General features: G+C 43.7%; 1 protein-coding gene across 1 annotated transcript in view; it reads right to left on the bottom strand.

Moving 5' to 3' along the window:
- Positions 1–1,401: 1,401 nt before the first annotated feature.
- The window catches only part of CDCP1 (CUB domain containing protein 1), a 44,619-nt gene continuing 28,052 nt past the window's right edge, over positions 1,402–17,968 (bottom strand). The window contains exons 5-9 of the mRNA XM_006877854.1: positions 10,995–11,219; positions 9,316–9,696; positions 7,123–7,488; positions 4,895–4,982; positions 1,402–1,834 (exon numbers count right to left, since the gene is read on the bottom strand). Coding sequence (XP_006877916.1) covers positions 1,402–1,834; positions 4,895–4,982; positions 7,123–7,488; positions 9,316–9,696; positions 10,995–11,219 — 1,493 coding nt within the window. The remainder of the gene's footprint in view (positions 1,835–4,894; positions 4,983–7,122; positions 7,489–9,315; positions 9,697–10,994; positions 11,220–17,968) is intronic.

Below are 17,968 nucleotides of genomic sequence, written 5' to 3'. Positions count from 1 at the left end.
GTAGCATAGTGATTACAAGTTGGGCTGCTAACTTCAAGGTTAGCAGTTCGAAATTACCAGCAGCTCTGCAGGAGAAAGATGACGTTTTCTGCTCCCGTAAAGCTTTACAGCCTCAGAAACCCTATGCAGGGTCACTATGAGCTGGAACTGACTCCACGGCACAAGACCACCACTACCTTTGATATTCAGTAACAGTAAGCAAGATGTCTTGAGATCCAAAGAGGTCTGTGTCCTAATACCTGGAACCAGCAGATGTTACCTTACATGGCAAAAGGGACTTTACAGACGCAATTAAGCACAGGATCTTGAGATGGAAAAGATTATCAGCTGAGCTGGGGAGGCAGAAGAATGTCAGAGTGAGGCAACCCAAGAAAGGCCGGACCAGTCATCCCTGCCTCTGAAGGTAAAAGGCACCACTGGTCAAGGGAAGCCGTCAGCTTCTAGAAGTTAGACAAGACTACTCTTCCTCCTGGAACACAGCGCTTCTGTCATCTAGATTCCAGCCGAGGAACACAAGCCAGAATTCTGACCTCCCAAACTGCAAGGTGGCATTTAAGCTACCAAGTTTGTGGTCATTTGTTACAGCACTCACAGGGAACTAACACAGGTGGTCACTTTCTGGCTCTATTTTTAAACATTTGAAGAGGATGAATACATTCTCTAAATTCCTGTTGAAAAGGTTAAGTACTGCTATAGCTGGGAGCGACAAAACTGACACGTCAAGGACATGTCTCTCATTTCTAGAACTACAGGACGATAGGACCTGATGAATCTCTGCAGTGGGACAGCCAGGATGACTTTGGTCATAGCAGGTCATAGACACACACCCCTTTTCTGGCTGGACAGACTGCAAATTATTCCCACTCCCAGGGAGAAGCACATCTTTATCTAGTGGTCAGTAGAATTCAAAACCCATCTGTCCAAACCACAATCATCAGTGGTCACTAAGTCAAGTGACAAGAGCTGCATGGTTATATACATCTGACTTCTTAAATACGCAGGACCGCCGAATAAATAATAATAATAATAAAAGGCATATTGTCATTTTCATCCAGGGTATCCCAGTGAGAGTAGAGACCACAGGTGGGCTCCCAGGAATTGGAACTGTTGCATTGAAGAGGACAAGCTGCTGTATTATCATTCCAAATCTGGAGCTTGTTGTAACCCTGGGCCAGGTAACTCATGCCTCTCCCCTCTTGTTATGGGTTGCTTTTTACAACTTAGTCTGAGTTTAGAAGGAAATGAGTTCATTTGGAAACCAGACGCTAGGGTATCCAGAAAGACCTCCTATTCTTCTTTCTCTATAGTTCCTCTTCTTTAGGGTTTCTGGTGAAGAACACTAAAGAGTGCCTCAGTATTCTGCTACATGCATCTCAGCAAAGTGTTTCAGGCTGGTCCAAGTTATTCTCCTGGATTTGCTGGCTCCTTGATGTCCAGCAAGGGAATGTCTGTGTTCCCACTGCCCACATGCCCATTGTTGGGGTGGGAGAAGGTGTACGGTTCACTTTCTGACTCAGGAGTAAAGCCAGGTGGGGGGTCCTCTGCAGTCAACTTTGCAGTCGGGGCTCGGGAGCATATGGGAGGTGGAGAGGGAGGGGGGTTTCCCATGTTTCCCTGGAAGGGTCGGTAGGTATCCACCTCTGGTTGGAGGAAGGACCCGTTGGAATCCTGTAGCAGATGCCCATACACCATCGTGTCATCGATGACCGCATACACGTGGGAGTCATTGTCCTTACGTCCTTTCTGAAAATTTTTTTGCTGCCTTGGCATTTGGGTATTGATGTTGCCATTGTAGATACCTACAGCAGGGCCTTTGTTTTCCCCTTTATTTTTACTGGAAGAAAGAGAACAAGGCAGAGAAATCAGGAAAACAGTCTTACATACCTCCATGACTCAAACACACTAATGGCCATGAACATGGTGCAGAGCTGGGCACAGAAGGTCCCCATGAGTTGGAGCCCACTTGACAGCAACTAACAACTTAGATTCTTCATGCCTCTAACCTTTGTCTCCATCTCCTTCAAACTGCTCAGCATTTGAAACAGCAACTACGGACCTCAGTGAACACCAAGAAACCTGTTATCATCAAGTTGGTTCTGACTCATAGAGACTCTGCAGGTCAGAGCAGAACTGTCCCATATGCTTTCTGAGGCTGCAAATCTTTATGGGAGCAGACTGCAGCATCTTTCTCTCATGGACTGGCTGGTGGGTTTGAACTGCTGACCTTTTGGTTAGCAACTGAATGTTAACCCACTGCACCACCAAGGCTCTTGAACATATTGAAGGGATCAACTTTTGTTTCTAGTTTTCAGGGTTAAAAACGGAGACATCACAGTTAAAAACAGAGAGAAAGTGGTTTAGAGAAGGCACCATTAACACTTAAGGTCAGCAGTTTAAAACTACCAGCCATTCTGTGGGAGAAAGATGAGGCTGTCTACTGTCGTGAAGTTTTACAGTCTCGGAAACCCTATGCAGGGTTGCTGTGAGTTGAAAGCATCTCCATGGCACACCACCACCACGCTCAAATTAACATGACCTGGTGATGCAGTGGTTAAGTGCTCAGCTGTTAACCAAAAGGTTGGCAGTGTGAACCCACCAACAGAGGAAAAACGATGGGGCAGTCTGCTTCCATAAAGAGCTATTGTTGTTAAGTGCTGTCCAGTTGGTTCTGACTCATAGCAACCCTCTATAGGTTTACAAGAGAGCGGCTGGTGGATTTGAACTGCCGGTCTTCTGGTTAGCAGTCTGGTGTTTATCCTATAGTGCTATACCAGACCTAAGGAACAGTTCTACTCTATCCTATGGGGTTATAGGAGTCAGAATTGACTAGACAGCACTGGGGTGGTTTCCTAGTTTTTTCCTTTATGCTCCAATGGATCTTGATGGCGGCAACACTGTATCCAATGGTGGAGATGTCTGAAGACCCTTTAGCCCTCTTTCTTATGAGAAACAGGTGGTGTCCCAGGCTTTCTGCACCACAGTAGGCTCAGCATGCCCAGACCCACCTTCTAGAATTCTCTCATTCCTTCTTTTGCATGAGCCAAAGCTCTGACCATATAGACTCAGGACAGGTGTATCTTAGATCTGAGCTTGAGTTTGGGGAGAACATTAGCAGAGAGACCCAGTCCCTTCAGCAGTAACCTCCAACCAAGAAAAGAAGACACAGTTCAGGCTGTGGTTCCAGAGTTCCTCAATAGCACCATTACCGTTGGGTCCTTTATGTTCTCTGGGACCTGGCCATGGACAGGCGTTAGCACCCCCTAACATCTCTGAGAGCCTAATACCACGGGAAATCCAAACGGAGGACATTAGCTCAATTAGCATAATGGACCATAGAATTCACTCACTATCTGTGCACAGAATCCTTGTCCTTTTCTGATATTAAACAAAATCACATTGAGTTTTTAACACTGAGTCTTTTGCCAGGATGATGGACTCCAAAGACCCCTGAGAAGCGCTGCCCCTCTTCAGTGCTCTCTCTCACAAAGCCTGGCTTGTTCCTGACATAGGTCTTCTCTTACTACCCTGAGACCAACTATGACACTGGCTCGTTTCCTCCTTTACTTCCCCCAGACTGTGTGTTCCATAGGAGATACTGTGTCTTGCTCACTATTGTATCTCCAGCACCTACCATAGTACGTAGTACCCAGGAGAGCCAGTAAATATAAGGCGGAGGCCTCAAAAAAATCATGGAAAAAATTCCATTATCTTTTAATTCCATTTTCCATTAACTTTTTGAAGCCTCCACATATGCTTAATGAACACGTTTGATGGTGTTATTTCCCTTCATCCTCACCATAAAACTTATCTATCTTCCCACACTAACTTCAGGGCAGACCTTACCCAAACCTGCCGGCTGTGACCTCATCCACTCAGGCCAGGACTAGGGTAGTTTAGAGGTGCCTTTCCTCTAGATGAGGAGACTCGGCCCTGTGTGAACGCTACACTCTTCCATCTGGGTACACCCTGACAAGAAAGGCTCCTGAGGGGAACAGTAAAATGAGGCTTAAAAGTCATCTTTCACCTGAATATGACCTATGCACAATCCCAGTTCAGAGAGAAGGCTCTCCCAGAATCTTCTGCAAGAACTGGACCATCCTCATCAGCGGAGACATTTCTAGACCATCTCATTGCAGATCAGGAATTTCTGTTGTTTGCGTAGGGCCACAGGCAACAAAACTTTTTTGGTTTTGTTTTGTCATGCTTCAAGGAAAGTTAAATCAGGCTAAAGAAAACAGGTTCTTCCCTTCTGTTCCTCCTCCCTGTGACTTTAATCAGAAATCTGAGTAGAATGCATAAAATCTGATGACAGTGCCAGCTCTATCTAAAAAGGTCAAGATGCTCCTTTCATAAAACAGAAGCTGTTGTCCTCAGGCAGTGGGAGGTGAGACTGAATCAGTTCACTGGGCCTTCCGTCCTCTCATCCCCAGGGGGCTGGCTTTTTGTACTTGTCTGGAATTTAATAAACAAGCATAAAACAGACAGTTTGTTTAAGGCTCTGGAAGAGAACAAGTTGTGGGGAGTGTGCATTTGTTTTCCATCAGGGTGACAGTTGTTTCAGAGGCTGGTCTGACAAGTCATATATATGAGCGTGTTCCTGCCCAGATCACTCATTCCATGACTATGGTCTAACGTGCAGTCAATGATTCACAGGGATCTAGTGCTGGGGCAGAGTCAACAGCAGGCCCAAATGCCACAACATGCTTCTTTTGCCTAGGTATATGGTTTGGATTTTTTTCTCCTTAAAGCATAACTCTCATCTGGCAACACTACTTAATGTTGACCTTTGGGGATAAATAGGAAGCAAGAAAAAAGGTAAAAAATTCATGAAACATCTGCTCTGCCTAGATCTGAGGCAGTTTCAGCAGAAGAAAGTTTGAGAAATTCCACTTACTTCCTTTTCACACAACAAATGATGAGTCCGAGGACAAACAGCAGTAAAGCTCCACCTCCCACTGCTGTAATGATGACTACTGTCAAGTCTGTGAGCAGAGACACAAAGGAGAGAGTGAAGACACACACGGGGTTAAGCCAAAGGTGAACTTGTAAACTGCCTCCAAAAAATGGCCGCCATCAATTCCTTCCCTCCTTGTATGTATATACGGCGCCTCAAGGAAGACAAAAAGCTTGTTTCCTTCCAAGTTTGGGCTGGCCAATAGAATGTAGCTGTGCCAAGCCTTAAAGAATTCTGGAACTTCTCTGGCATGAAGTCAGTCATCATGCAAAAAATCTCACTGCAGAGCCCACCATGCAGCGAGGAAGCCCTAGATAGCTATATAGAGACTCCATGGGAGATAAAAATGAGGGAACCCCGTGGAAAGTGAGCATCAAGACCTCAGACATGGCCCCAGTTGAACCATCCTAGCGAGCCCCTGGCTGTTTGAGGCATTTGGCCAAGACCCCAGATATCTTAGAGCTGAGATTAGCCATCCTGTTATACCCTGTCTGAATTCTTGACTCATGGAATGGAATGATGAAGAAATAAAATGGTTGTCTTAAGCCATTAAATTTCAGGACAGTTTGTTATGCAGCAATAGATAAATGAAACAAACCTAGGGGGTCTGGGGGTACCTACCAGATCTACTCCAAAGGCTACTCCTGGTCTAGTCTGTGATTGTTCCCCCAAATGTCTCAGCCTGTCTTGGAGAAGAGAAGAGCAGAGGCGTGTAGGAGAAAGCAGGGAGTGAACAGTTAGAAGTGAAGGAGTTAAGGAGAGGGCTACTGCTTGTATGCTGGCCATTTCCTAGACTGATACAAAAGAAAAGGAAAAGAAATCAGAGGGAGCAAGCACCGTTCCAAATGTTTCCAGATTGAGAATTTCTTGCTTATTCACCAACACACCAAAAGCTGAGACCAAGAGAAAACAGGAATAGGAAAACATGACAGAAGAGAAATGTCAGAGAAGAAAAAAGCCCAGGAACTAATCGAGAATGAGGGGACACCTCTCACTGTGGCTTTTGTTTCACACCACTTCTCTAGTTACTAACTGACTTGGACAGACAGTCTCTCTAACTGCCAGAGCGGGAAGGATCTGAGGAAACGACCTCCATGGTCCTTTCTGCTTCCAATACTCTGTGATGCTCTGTGGCCATCTTGGAATAAAGAGCACACATGGCCACACCAGGAGTTGTTCTAGCACACCTGCAAATCAGAAGAGGGCCTTTCTCTTGCTTGAAAGTTATGTCATGCTTTCCAGTTCCCTCTTTTTAATCATTTACACCAAATACTCACAATATGTTTATGAGACAGTTGTTATCATCTACTCACTACAGAAGAGGAAGCCAAGATCAGAGGGTGATAAAGACACTTCCTCTATGTCAGGGAGAGACGAATAGGAAAGGACAGTGGTACATTGAATACAAAATGCCCTAATTCTACCCTCTCCCTAAATCACATCTTTAACTATGCAACTCTGGTGAGCTCCTCCTATTAAGAGGTGGAGTCTACTTGTACCCCTAGAATTGCGGCTGGCCACATGACTTCCTTCAGCCAAAATAACATGGTAGACGTTATTTCTAAATCAAGGAACTCTGCATGCTTCCACTCTCTCTTGAACTTCTCTGTATCTGTTATAAGAACAGGCCCAGGCTGGAGGATGAGAGATCATGTGGAAGAGTGTCAAGGAAGCCCAGTTGTTCCAGCTGACCTTGGCTGGTCCCCAAACATGTGAGGGTACCATGACAAAGTCACCTAGCTAACCTGCATCTGCTCATAGGTGTTCAAGTGAGCCCTGATAAGTCCAGCTCAAACCAGAACTGCCCAGTCAACCTATGAACATTTATAATAGTTGTTTGAAGTCCCTAAATTCTGGGTAGTCCTGGTAAGTTTGGGAGTTTGAACCTACCCAACGGCCCTGAGAGCGAAAAACTTTACAATCTGCTCCTTTAAAGATTACAGCCAAGAAAACCCTTTGGGGTAGTTCTTTTCTGTCGCCTGGTACCTAACTCAATGGTCCCTAACTAGTTCGGAGGTGATTTATTATGCATTATGGATGCAATAACTGACTGATACAGGAATGAACAAATCAGGAATCATGTTTCCTGACTCCCACCCCAAGTTTGTTCCTCCATTTCCCCAGGTTTCTGTTCATCATCATCCCCGGAAGACCTGAAATGCCCTTACCTGTCTTCCTTGGGGTGAGTGTCACCCAGAAGAGCAGGTCAAACTGCTTGCCACTCACAGGGCTGCAGTTGGAGATGTTAACCCAGAAGCTGTGATGGCGGAAGCTTGGCTTGGGGAGCACCTCGTCTTCTAGATTGAAGATCTCCTCAGCATGGCTCCGCTGTTCCTGGATGATCATGAATGCACGCCCCGTCTGGCAGACCACACCGGTCCGCTCCTTGAGGAAGGTCAGGCAGGCCACCTGGTTCTTGGGCACACTGACATTCCAAGACACTGAGGTGAGAGGTGGGAGTCCCCAGTCCCAGGTAGGGGTCCTCAAGTAGACCTTGCTTTTTGTGTCTGGGGTCACTGTGAAAATGCCATCTTCTGCAGGAAAGGGAAGGAATCCAGATAGATACTGTTACATTCAATCAACATGGAGGCAAAAAGCAGTGATGGAGGAGACACTGTGAAATGATCTAGATCAGTGCTGTCTAGTGAAACAGTCTGTGGTGATGGAACTATTCTATAGTGGCACAGTCCAATACAGTAGCCACTAGCCACATGTATCTACTGACTACCTGAAATGTGCCCAGTGTGACTGAAGAACCATGAGGTTTAATATAAATGCAACATGTGGCCAGTGACTACCATACCGGTCAGTACAAAGTCAGAGGCTCAGTCAAATTAGAAGTTCAGATTTTTAAAAACAGAAAACCAACAAAGCAAATACCAAATGGGTCAGTTTGCCAAACCAGTGCCTATTTCAGACCTTTCATTCCGGAATGTCATTATCTTGGTTAATATTCATCTGTTAGCCTTGCATCATGGTTGGGTTGGTATGTTCTTATTTCTATTTCAGAGAATAAGAAATACCTTCAGGTTTGGGGAAGAACTCTACAACTATGAAGCAGGAAAAAAATCACTGATTCCACACGGATGAGAAAATGTCTTATTTTCAGAAACTCCCTGGAAGGAGTTTCTCTGGTGATCTTGGAGAGGCCAGGAAGTGTGGACCAACCTTAATCTTAGGGCCAAACATTTTTCTCCCTCACACTTTTGCCTCCGAGAACAAAAGTAGGATGGTCTTGGCTGATTTTCAAATGCCCTCTGACTTAAAGAACTTTTGAGTAAATCATAAGGAAGACTGTGACATTTTTAACAAACCATGTAGATGTCAAAACTGTGAAGTGAGTAGACTTCATTTCCTGCCTAAAAACACTGAAACCCACACAACAGTCTTCCAAGGTCCCTGCTCCCCAAGCTGGAGAACTCTTAGTGTTCCAGAGGCAGATTCATCTCTCTCCTAGTATCCCCTCTTCTGTGCTCCCCACAGAACATTCTGCATTGTAAAAGAAGAGCCATAAAAATACCTGCCTAAGGCTCCTTAAAGGAGCTCTGGTAGCGCTGTGGTTACGAATAGGGCTGCTAACCACAGAGTCATCAGTTCAAAACTACCAGCTGTTCCATGGAAGATGAGGCTTTCTGCTCCCATAAAGATATACAGCCTTGGAAACCCCGTACAGGGTCGCTATGCGTTGGAACTGACGCCACGGCACGTAACAGCAACAAGTCTCATGTTAAATACCCAGAACTTTGGAATACTTGGTTATTGCTCACATATACTCTGCCTGCTTCCAAAAAAAGATTCAGCCCTGATTCTTTGTTCTGCTGCCTACCAACCATCAACCCCACCATCAGAAACTCTTCCTTACTTCTAAACCTTGGAAATTTCCAAGCTAGGCTAATGGACAAGTCAAGATTAGGACTCACGACTGCTTCTGACAGAGAACCACTGGTTTAAAGAACCAAATTGTTTGCCAAGATTATGTAAAAAACAAAAAAACAAAACAGAACTCCCTCTCTACCTTTCCACCTCTATTTTTACTCCTCAGAACAACCACTTCCAACTCTTTTAGCAGCTTCTCTTCTTACCAAGGACTCCTGATGTGATGCTGTAGGATCAGCACTGAACTGTGAACCACAAGGTTGGCAGTTCAAACCCACCAGCTGCTCCTCGAAAACCCGATACAGGGCTGCTATGAGTTGGAACTGACTTGACAACACTTAACAACAACTTCTTACCTACCTCCAGCCCATTTAGTCATCTCTCTTCTTAATTAAGGTGAGCAGAAACTACAATAAAATGAATGTCCACATGAAAAAGTCTAGGGAGACATGAAGATGTGGGGGGACAGTGAAAAAGCCCCTTACCTTTGAAATAAGGTACAAAGAACACAGTCAGGCCCTGCCTGGTGATCTCTTGACGGAAGCTGGGTTTGAAGGTGCGGAGGGTTACTGAGATGTTCTGCTTCACCTGGATTTGCTCGATGGAGCCTCCAGGGCAGAAGGAGCCAAAATAGAGGTCCTGTCCGGGGACAGCACTGGCCACGAGGTAGCTAAAGCTGGTGTTGCAGAGCCTCTCATTGGTAGACTGCTGCAGCTTCTGAGTGGGCATCAGCGCCAGGCTGAGCTTGTCCTTGGGCACCAACAGCTTCCAGGTGAAGTCGTGCAGCTGCACGGGCAGCTGGAGGATGTTCCCAGGCACCTGGAGAGGGTAGGACCTCCTGTGGCAGTACCGGTAGTCTGTGCAACCTGGAAAAGAGGGGCTAATGGTACGCACACAAAGGGAGAGCTTCCCCCAGGCTGGACACCAGGCTGTTTCCCTGCCTTTCCCTCTGTCTCTCCTCTCCACCCAGCGTCTTCATGTTTCGGCCTTTCCTCCTGCTCGCTCACATTTAAACCAGCTGCTGCTGCAGAGTCAACTCTAACCCATGAGGACCCCATGTGCACAGAACTGTGTTCCATAAAGCTATCTTTCTCTGCTTCCTCCCTCCTCTCCTTTTTTTATTTTATTATGATAATAAAACATTTTAACACGTAAAAAAAAAACATTTGCCAATACAACAATTTTTAAATATGCAATAGTGACTGATTATGTTCAACCTGCTTTAGAGCCAACACCACTGTCCTTTTCCAAACTATTCTTCCATCATTAACTCCATAGAATTTTCAATCAATAGCTGATAGAAGTAGACCACTGGGTTGTTCTTCCCAGGAATTTCTGGGTGGATGCAAACTTCTAGGAAATCCTCTCAAACTCTTACTATCTACTAACCTGGCAGACAGATTGCTGAGGAGTTACTTATGCTTGATATTTTTTCTTTTTTTGCTACGTTATCTCTTCTGGGTAGCTGTGTCTTGGATGCTAACAGCTATATGCACAGGGCATGCCTTCCAGCGTCCCAGTCTGCGGGGAGGCAGTTCTGTGTAGTGGGCAGAACCACGAGTGATGCTGGGATCATCCTCACATTCAGCTCTGCCATTTCCTACTGAGGTGACCACAGGTAGGCTGATTTGCATCTGTAGAGATTCTAACAGCATCCATGACAGAGAGTGTGCATGTGTGGCCCGGCAGGTGGTAAGCGCTGGTTTTGCTGCCCTTCATTTATCACACATTCATTAGGTGACTAGAACAGGTCTAGCACTGCTAGGGACTGAAGGCATAAAAATGGAACGAGGCCAGGCTCTTGACCTCAAGGATCCCCATCGCATGTGAGAGATGAGTGGGCACTGGGTGTAGAAGCCTGGAACATGGCCGTGGGAGACGTAGGGAGGAAAAGACTTTACAAGAGGGTGTCTGGAAGGACAGTAGAGGAGAAATGAATATGGATAAGGGAGTGTATGGCTTGGGAAATTCTATACTTTTGAAGGATGCATGCTCAAACTGGGGCTGCCTGGCTCTAGAGCTTTCCCTTGCCTATCTGCACAGCAGTTGGGTTATTTCTGATCATACTATTTACAACCCACCTAGTGAACCCCACTGTGAAGATAAGGCAGGGAGGGGTAAGAGCCTCCTGTGGCCCAGGGTAGAAAGTACTAGCCAGACATACTTAGGGTTTTCTCTGCCTTCATCCACAGGCGGGTCAGGTTGTCACAGAGGAAGGAGATCTTGTGTTTGGTGCCAGAAGTCAGGGTCAAGTTGGTGGTGCAGGTCCGAGGAGACTCCAGGCACACAAAGCAGCCAGGGACAAACTTGCGGGTCACTCTGTCGGGCTGCATGGAGATGGTAAGCCACATGGCATGCTCGTTACTCAGGTCAACCAGGTAAGTTTTAGCTGAAACAAACAAACAAAAACAGGTCATGGAGACTGGGTCAAGAAAAACCACCTGAAACGGCAAAAGTCAGTACAAAACCTTTCCTGAGGAAGGAGATGGCATACTGGTATCAGGACTAGAGAGTGTCTGAAAATGTTTTTATTTTCAATGAATTATAACATTGTTCCTGGGTAGGTTAACGTACTTGCTACTGACTGGAAGTTTGGAGGTTTGGGTCCACCCAGAGGTGCTTCACAAGACTGGTGATCTACTTCTGATCACCAGCCACTGAAAACTCTCTGGGGGACAATGCTCTAGGGAACACATGTGGTCACCCTGACTTGGAATCAACTTGAGAGCAATGTTTTGTTTTGTAATTTTTTTGTAACCAAAACTTAAAAGAAACTTAAAAGAGTAGACTGCATTTCTACCACCCTAATGCAGCTGTGTTCATTTTTTTGTATTTATTTTAGTCCTTGTTTTCGTTTCCTAAGGCAGCATAACAAAGTACCATAAAGTTGGTGGCTTAAAACAACAGGAATTTCTTCTTTTGGTTCTAGAGGCTGGAAGTCTGGTACCAAGAGAGGGGCCATGCACGCTCTGAAGCTCCAGGGGGAGAATCCTTCCTCTCCTCGTCCAGCTTCTTGTGGTCCCAGGAGCTCCTTGGTTTGTGGCAAAACTCTAATCTCCATCTCTGTCCTCACATGGCGTCTTCTCTCTGCCTGTCTGTATCTCTTCCCATCTTTCTATAATGATATCACTCATATTGTCAAGATATGTATATCTTGCTTCAGTACGACCTCGTGGTAACTGATAATATCCTCTAAGACCATACTTCCAAACAAAGTCATGTTCACAGATACATACCAGTGGGTAGAACTTCAGATTGTCCTTTTAGGAGACATAATTCAGTCCCTAACAGTCCTTGTCCCTAGGTACACATACTTTCGCCTACTTAAAAGTGAAAAGGGGCATCAAACATTCTGGAGAAAATGGAACAACAGAATTTTCCCATGAACTTTGGGAAGCCTCCTTGTATTGTATATATAAAATTGTACACTTAGCTTACGTATAAAATTGTATCCTCAATTTTTACTTTATCCTTTTATATACTCCTATTTTTCTGTAGAGTTTTCATATTCAGTAATCTTTAAAAAAATATCAATTCATCTTGTTGTTGTTAAGTGCTGTCGAGTCAGTTCCCACTCATAGAGACTCTGTATAGGGTTTCCGAGGAGTGGCAGGTGAGGTTTGAACTGCCAACCTTGCGGTTCAAACTGACCTTGCAGTCTAGTACCTGCAACACTTAACTAAGCTCATGAATAGAATAATATGCAGCAGTTAACAAACAAACAAACAAGGGGGATCTAACTATATTGGCATAAAAACCCACTGAAAAAAACAGCAAGTTATAGAACAATATGTAGAATACGATACCAAGTACATTACAAAATCTCTTCATAAAATAAAATGCCTGTTTCTACATGTATAGACATATGTATGTAAAGAAAGAAGAAAAAGATCCTGAGAGAAATACAAAAATGCAATGTGGTTCCCCCAGAAGAGGGGTCTGAAAGTGGGAGTGGTGGAGGTGGTGTCAAGAGGGATTTCAGCTTTGCTTGTAATATATTTGCATTTTTTATAATACTTATATACTTCTTGCATAATTGAAAATTTTGCTCGATTGTTAATCATTTAGGTCGTTTCCATGTCATAGAAACGAGGCTCCAATAGGTACTTTTGCATATTTCATTTTCTTTTTTTCATTTACTTCCTCAGGATAAAGTCCCAGAACCAGGATTGTTGGGTGGAACAAGCTTATTTTTTCAACTCTTTAGAACAGGTTGCTTTCTAAGGAGTCACTGCATTGATAATGCATTTCCTAGAAGACTACACTGCCAGCTCCTGGGAATTGCCTTTTACTGAGTTGCTTTTAAATAACTTTGAACAAAGTCATCAAATTGGGAAAGCACCCATACAAAGCGGCAATGTCTTTATGATTCAAAGGTGGTGATGATGGTATCCTAGGCGTATCCGGCCCCTTAGACCTCCCCTGCCTCCAACTCCTGAAAGGAAGTTCAATTCTACCCAGGAAAGCTCAATTTCCCAAAAGTGTCTGCCAGCCTTCCTCCTTGCCAGTAATGTATGATTAATGGAGTTTCTCCTTTTGACCTGGCTGCCAGGCAGCTCAGTTTCAAATCAGGAGCATAATTAGAGAAATGTCTTAGATCCTATGGCTGTCATGTCTGGTAATTTTTCCTTTAGTTCTTATTGTCTGTTTCCCTATCAATTTTATCATAATGTCTAACACAATGCTTTAAACAGAGTTGTAATATGCCCAGAGCTAGATGATAGGTTCTAATGCTGCTAACTTAAATATGATTTCACTTAGAAAATGGTTAGCTATTAAATCTCCTATACCTATGTCTGGTAGCATAGTGATTACAAGTCGGGCTGCCAACCTCAAGGTCAGCAGTTCGAAACTACCAGAGGTTCGGCGGGAAAAAGATGAGGTATTCTGCTCCTGTAAAGATTTACAGCCTCATAAATCCTGTGCAGGGTCACTGTGAGTCCAAACTGACTCCAAGGTACTTAACAACAACAACATCCCCATGCGTAGAGCACCCCTTATTATTCTTTAAATGTTTCTTCATTGTTATCTCCAGGAAATGGTCCCCATTCCATCCCAGGCTGTGAAACAAGTTCTGTCCTTTGCTGCAGCAGCCCAGGCTCACCTTTATCAAAGCTGCAGCTGTCTCCCCAACACCACTCATCCCTCATTGTTGTTGTTGTTGTTAGGTGCCATTACCAACTCTAAAGGACCTTATGCAAAACAGAAGGAAACCCTGCCCGATCCTGGGCCAACCTCACTACTGTTGCCACACTTGAGTCCATCGACCCTGTCACTTGGCCAATCTATCTTGTTGGGGGTCTTCCTCTTTTTCTCTGACCCTCCACCTTACCAAACATGATAAACTTCTCCAGCGACAATATGTCCGAAGGATGAGAGATGAAGCTTGGCCACCTGGGTGTCCCTGATTAGCTGTTATCAAAGTTCTAAGTATACAAACAGTTTAAAGTGAGAGCTCTGAACCTTGGCACCACCAGTATTTTATGCTGGTTGAGTCTTTTTTAAGTTTTTTTTTTATGAGGATAAGGCAAAAAGTATAGCTACAAAATCACAGAATCCTTTATTAAACAAAAATATCTAAATGTGAAGCAATTGTTTCTTGACATATCCTCCACTTAGGTCTAGACACTTCTGAAGGCTGAACTCTTTGATTTACACCATGTTAAAACGGCAGTTTTGGCATGCTGAAGGGACTTATTTTATTGTTGTTGTTGAGAATATACACAGAAAAACATAAACTATGTCGTTTCTACACATACAATTCAGTGACATTGATTGCATTTTTCGCGTCATATATTTTCACCCTTCCTTTCCTAATAGTTTCTCTCCCATTAACACAAACTCACTGCCCTTTACAGTTACCTAATCTTCCAAGCTGCTGTTCTCAATTTGGTCCCATACTGTTGCTGTCATTATTAAGTACCATGCAGTCAGTTCTGACTCATAGCGACCCTGTATAGGGTTCCCAAGGAGCAGGTGGTGAACTTCAACTGATGACCTTGTGGTTTAAACTGTCCTTGTGGCCCAGTGCATTATCCCACAGCACCACACCAGGACTCCCATACAGATAGTTTTTAAAACTGCATAATACTCAAGGCAGACATTCTTTGCTGGTAAAGATAAAGAAATGGTGCAGCAAGTAAAATTGTGCTGATGTTACTTAAAAAATGGATGGACAGAGAAGCGCCAGAAATTCAAACTGGAGTCAAAAGAGGACATGGACCTAGGGATATCATTGCTGACCTCTGATGGATCTTGGCTGAAAGCAGAGAATATCAGGAAGGTGTTTACTTGTGCTTTATTGACGATAAAAGAGTTTTGACTGGATCATGACAAGCTATGGATAACATTGTAAAGAATGAGTATTCCAGAACATTTAATTGTGTTCATGAGGAACCTGTACATAGATCAAAAGGCAGTCATTCAAACAGAACAAGGGAATACTGAACCGTTTAAAATCAGAAAAGGTGTTTGCCAGGGTTGTATTCTTTCACCATACTTACATAAGCAAAAAATTCAAGAAACCGGGTTATATGAATAAGAATGTGTTATCAGGATTGGAGGAAGGCTGATTAACAACCTGTTATATGATACAACCTTGCTTGCTGAAAGTGAAAAGTACTTAAGACTTATTGATGAAGATCAAAGACTACAGCATAAAGCAAGGATTGCACCTCAATGTAAAAAAACAAACAAAAAAACCCCCACAACAATCCTCAATACTGGACCAGTAAATAATATAATAGACAAAAGATTGAAATTGTCAAAGACTTCCTTTTGCTTGGATCCACAATCAACACTTATAGAAGCATCAGTCATGAAATCAAAAGATGAACCACATTAGGCAAATCTTCTGCACAAGACCTCTTTAAAGTGTTCAAGAGCTAAGTGATCAACTTGAGAACTAAGATGCACCTGACTGAAGCCATGGTATTTTCAATAGCCTCATATACATGTCAAAGTTGCACAGTGAATAAGGAAGACCATAGAAGAACTGATGCATTTGAGTTATAATGTTAGAGAAGAATATTGAAAGTAACCAGGGACTGCCAGAAGAACAAATAAATCTGTGTTATAAGAAGTATAGTCAGAATGCTCCTTGGAAGCCAGTATCTAGACTTCATCTCTTATACTTCAGACATACTATCAAGAGAGACCAGCCCCTGGAGAAGGGCATCATGCTTGGCAAAGTGGAGGGTCAGGAAGAAAGAGGAAGACCCCCAACAAGAAGGACTGGTACAGTGGCAGCAGCAATGGGCTCCAGCGTAACAATTGTGAGGATGGACCAGGACCGGGCAGAATTTGGTTCTACTGTGCGTAGGGTTGCTATAAGTCAGAACCAAATTGGCAGCTAACACCACCACCGATGTTTATTTTAGGAAGACGTCAGGACATATTTTTGGTTTGTTGTTGTGTTGCTAAGTGTCATGGAGTCTGCTGTGGACTCATAATAAACCTGTACAGGGTTTCCGAGGAGTGACTTGTAGGTTTCAACTGCCAACTTTGTGGTCAGCAGTCTAGTGCTTATCCTACAACACCACACCAGGGCTCCATTTTTGGTTTAAGGTTTAAAAATTATTCTTTCAATAGTTGCAGGGTTTCATCTAGTCTCCATGACTCCAGAAAGCCTGAAGTAGGTCAGGTGAGTCTTAGTCGTGGGGATTGTCCTCTACATTAAAGATGTTAGGATGCATCCCCAGCCTCTACTCACTAGATCCAGTAACAACTGTGACAACCAAAACTGCCTCAAGACATTATCAAACATCCCCTGGAGGTTCAAAATTGCTTTTGGTTTAAAGAACCAAACAGTTTCCTGAGGTTTATTTTGAAAACAAAGCTCAACTCCTTCCCTATCTTTCTACCTCTATTTTTCACTCCCCAACACAGCCACTTTCAATTGTTTTACAAGGGTTGCTTTTTTTTTTTTAAATGGTACCATCAGTTTTCAATAACTGGCTTCTATCACTGCTTCTTGATCTTTCAATGAAGTATTATCTATTGGCTCCCCATGACAGAAAATGTGGCTTTTCCTTTCCTTCACTTCACTCCATACAACATACATGTACCACACACGCATACATATACACACACACCACTCAAGCCCATCACATGCAGGCAGCCATGCCACACCCAGTTACTGTCCTCCATTTCCCAACAGTTACCATCATATTTTTAGTTAATTATTCTGTTTGCATAATCATGAAGACATAAACACAATGTTAACACAGTGTTATACTACAATCACTTTTCCTTTCCTGTGCAGCATTTTCTTTACCCTGGAGTTAATAATTCTAATGTTTATCACTTCCTTAGTTTTATATATTTATCAATAACTCAACCCCCAAGCTCTCCCCTACTTATATGAATCTCCTTTCAATATATTTGTGAACATTGAAGTATTTCACAGACTTTATGTTTCTGAAGAACTCTTCCAGGTCTTCTAAGCTGTTCTACTTTACAAGGGTTGCTCTCTATGCCTGGTGCCCAGGCATGGCCCTTGTTACTGATGTCAGCTGCTGTCAAGGTAGCTCTGGCTCATGGAGACCTTATGCACAAGACAAAGAAAGGTTTCCTGGCCCTGCATCAGCTTCACGATCTTTGGTACGTTTGGTTCCATTGGTTGCAGCTATTATGTTAATGTGGTGTCTTGGATAACATCTTAGGCTTCCTGAACCCCAAGTCTCTTTATTGATGTTACTTTTTAAGCGGATCACATGTCTCAGGAAAATGTGGATGGAGGTCAATTCTTTGAGAACTTTGTGGATCTCAAAATGTCTTTTTCCTTCCTTCACACTTTATAATAGTTTGACTTGGGGATACCATTCCTTGAGAACCTTGAAGGCCTTGCTCCACTGCTTTCCAACATCCAGCATTACTGTTCACCTCTGTAAAGCTCATTGTCCTCCTCTCTGGAAGCAGGAAGAATTCAGTCCCTGAGGTTCTGACACTTCACAAGGACATGGTTTGGTTTCAATCGACAACGCACATCCACCGGTTCTGGTAAATGTTCTTCAGTAGTTCCTTCCCTTATTTATTTGTTATCCCATCGTCTTCCTGTTCACTCTTCCCGGAACTCCTTTTATTTGGATATTAAATCTCTTCGATTGGTCCTCTAATTTTCTTATCTTTCCTCCTACT

The sequence above is a fragment of the Chrysochloris asiatica genome, unplaced genomic scaffold (genome assembly GCF_000296735.1).
Source record: "Chrysochloris asiatica unplaced genomic scaffold, ChrAsi1.0 scaffold00641, whole genome shotgun sequence".
In the NCBI taxonomy this organism is placed as follows: Eukaryota; Metazoa; Chordata; class Mammalia; order Afrosoricida; family Chrysochloridae; genus Chrysochloris; species Chrysochloris asiatica.
This window is presented reverse-complemented; position numbering and strand designations above follow the sequence as displayed.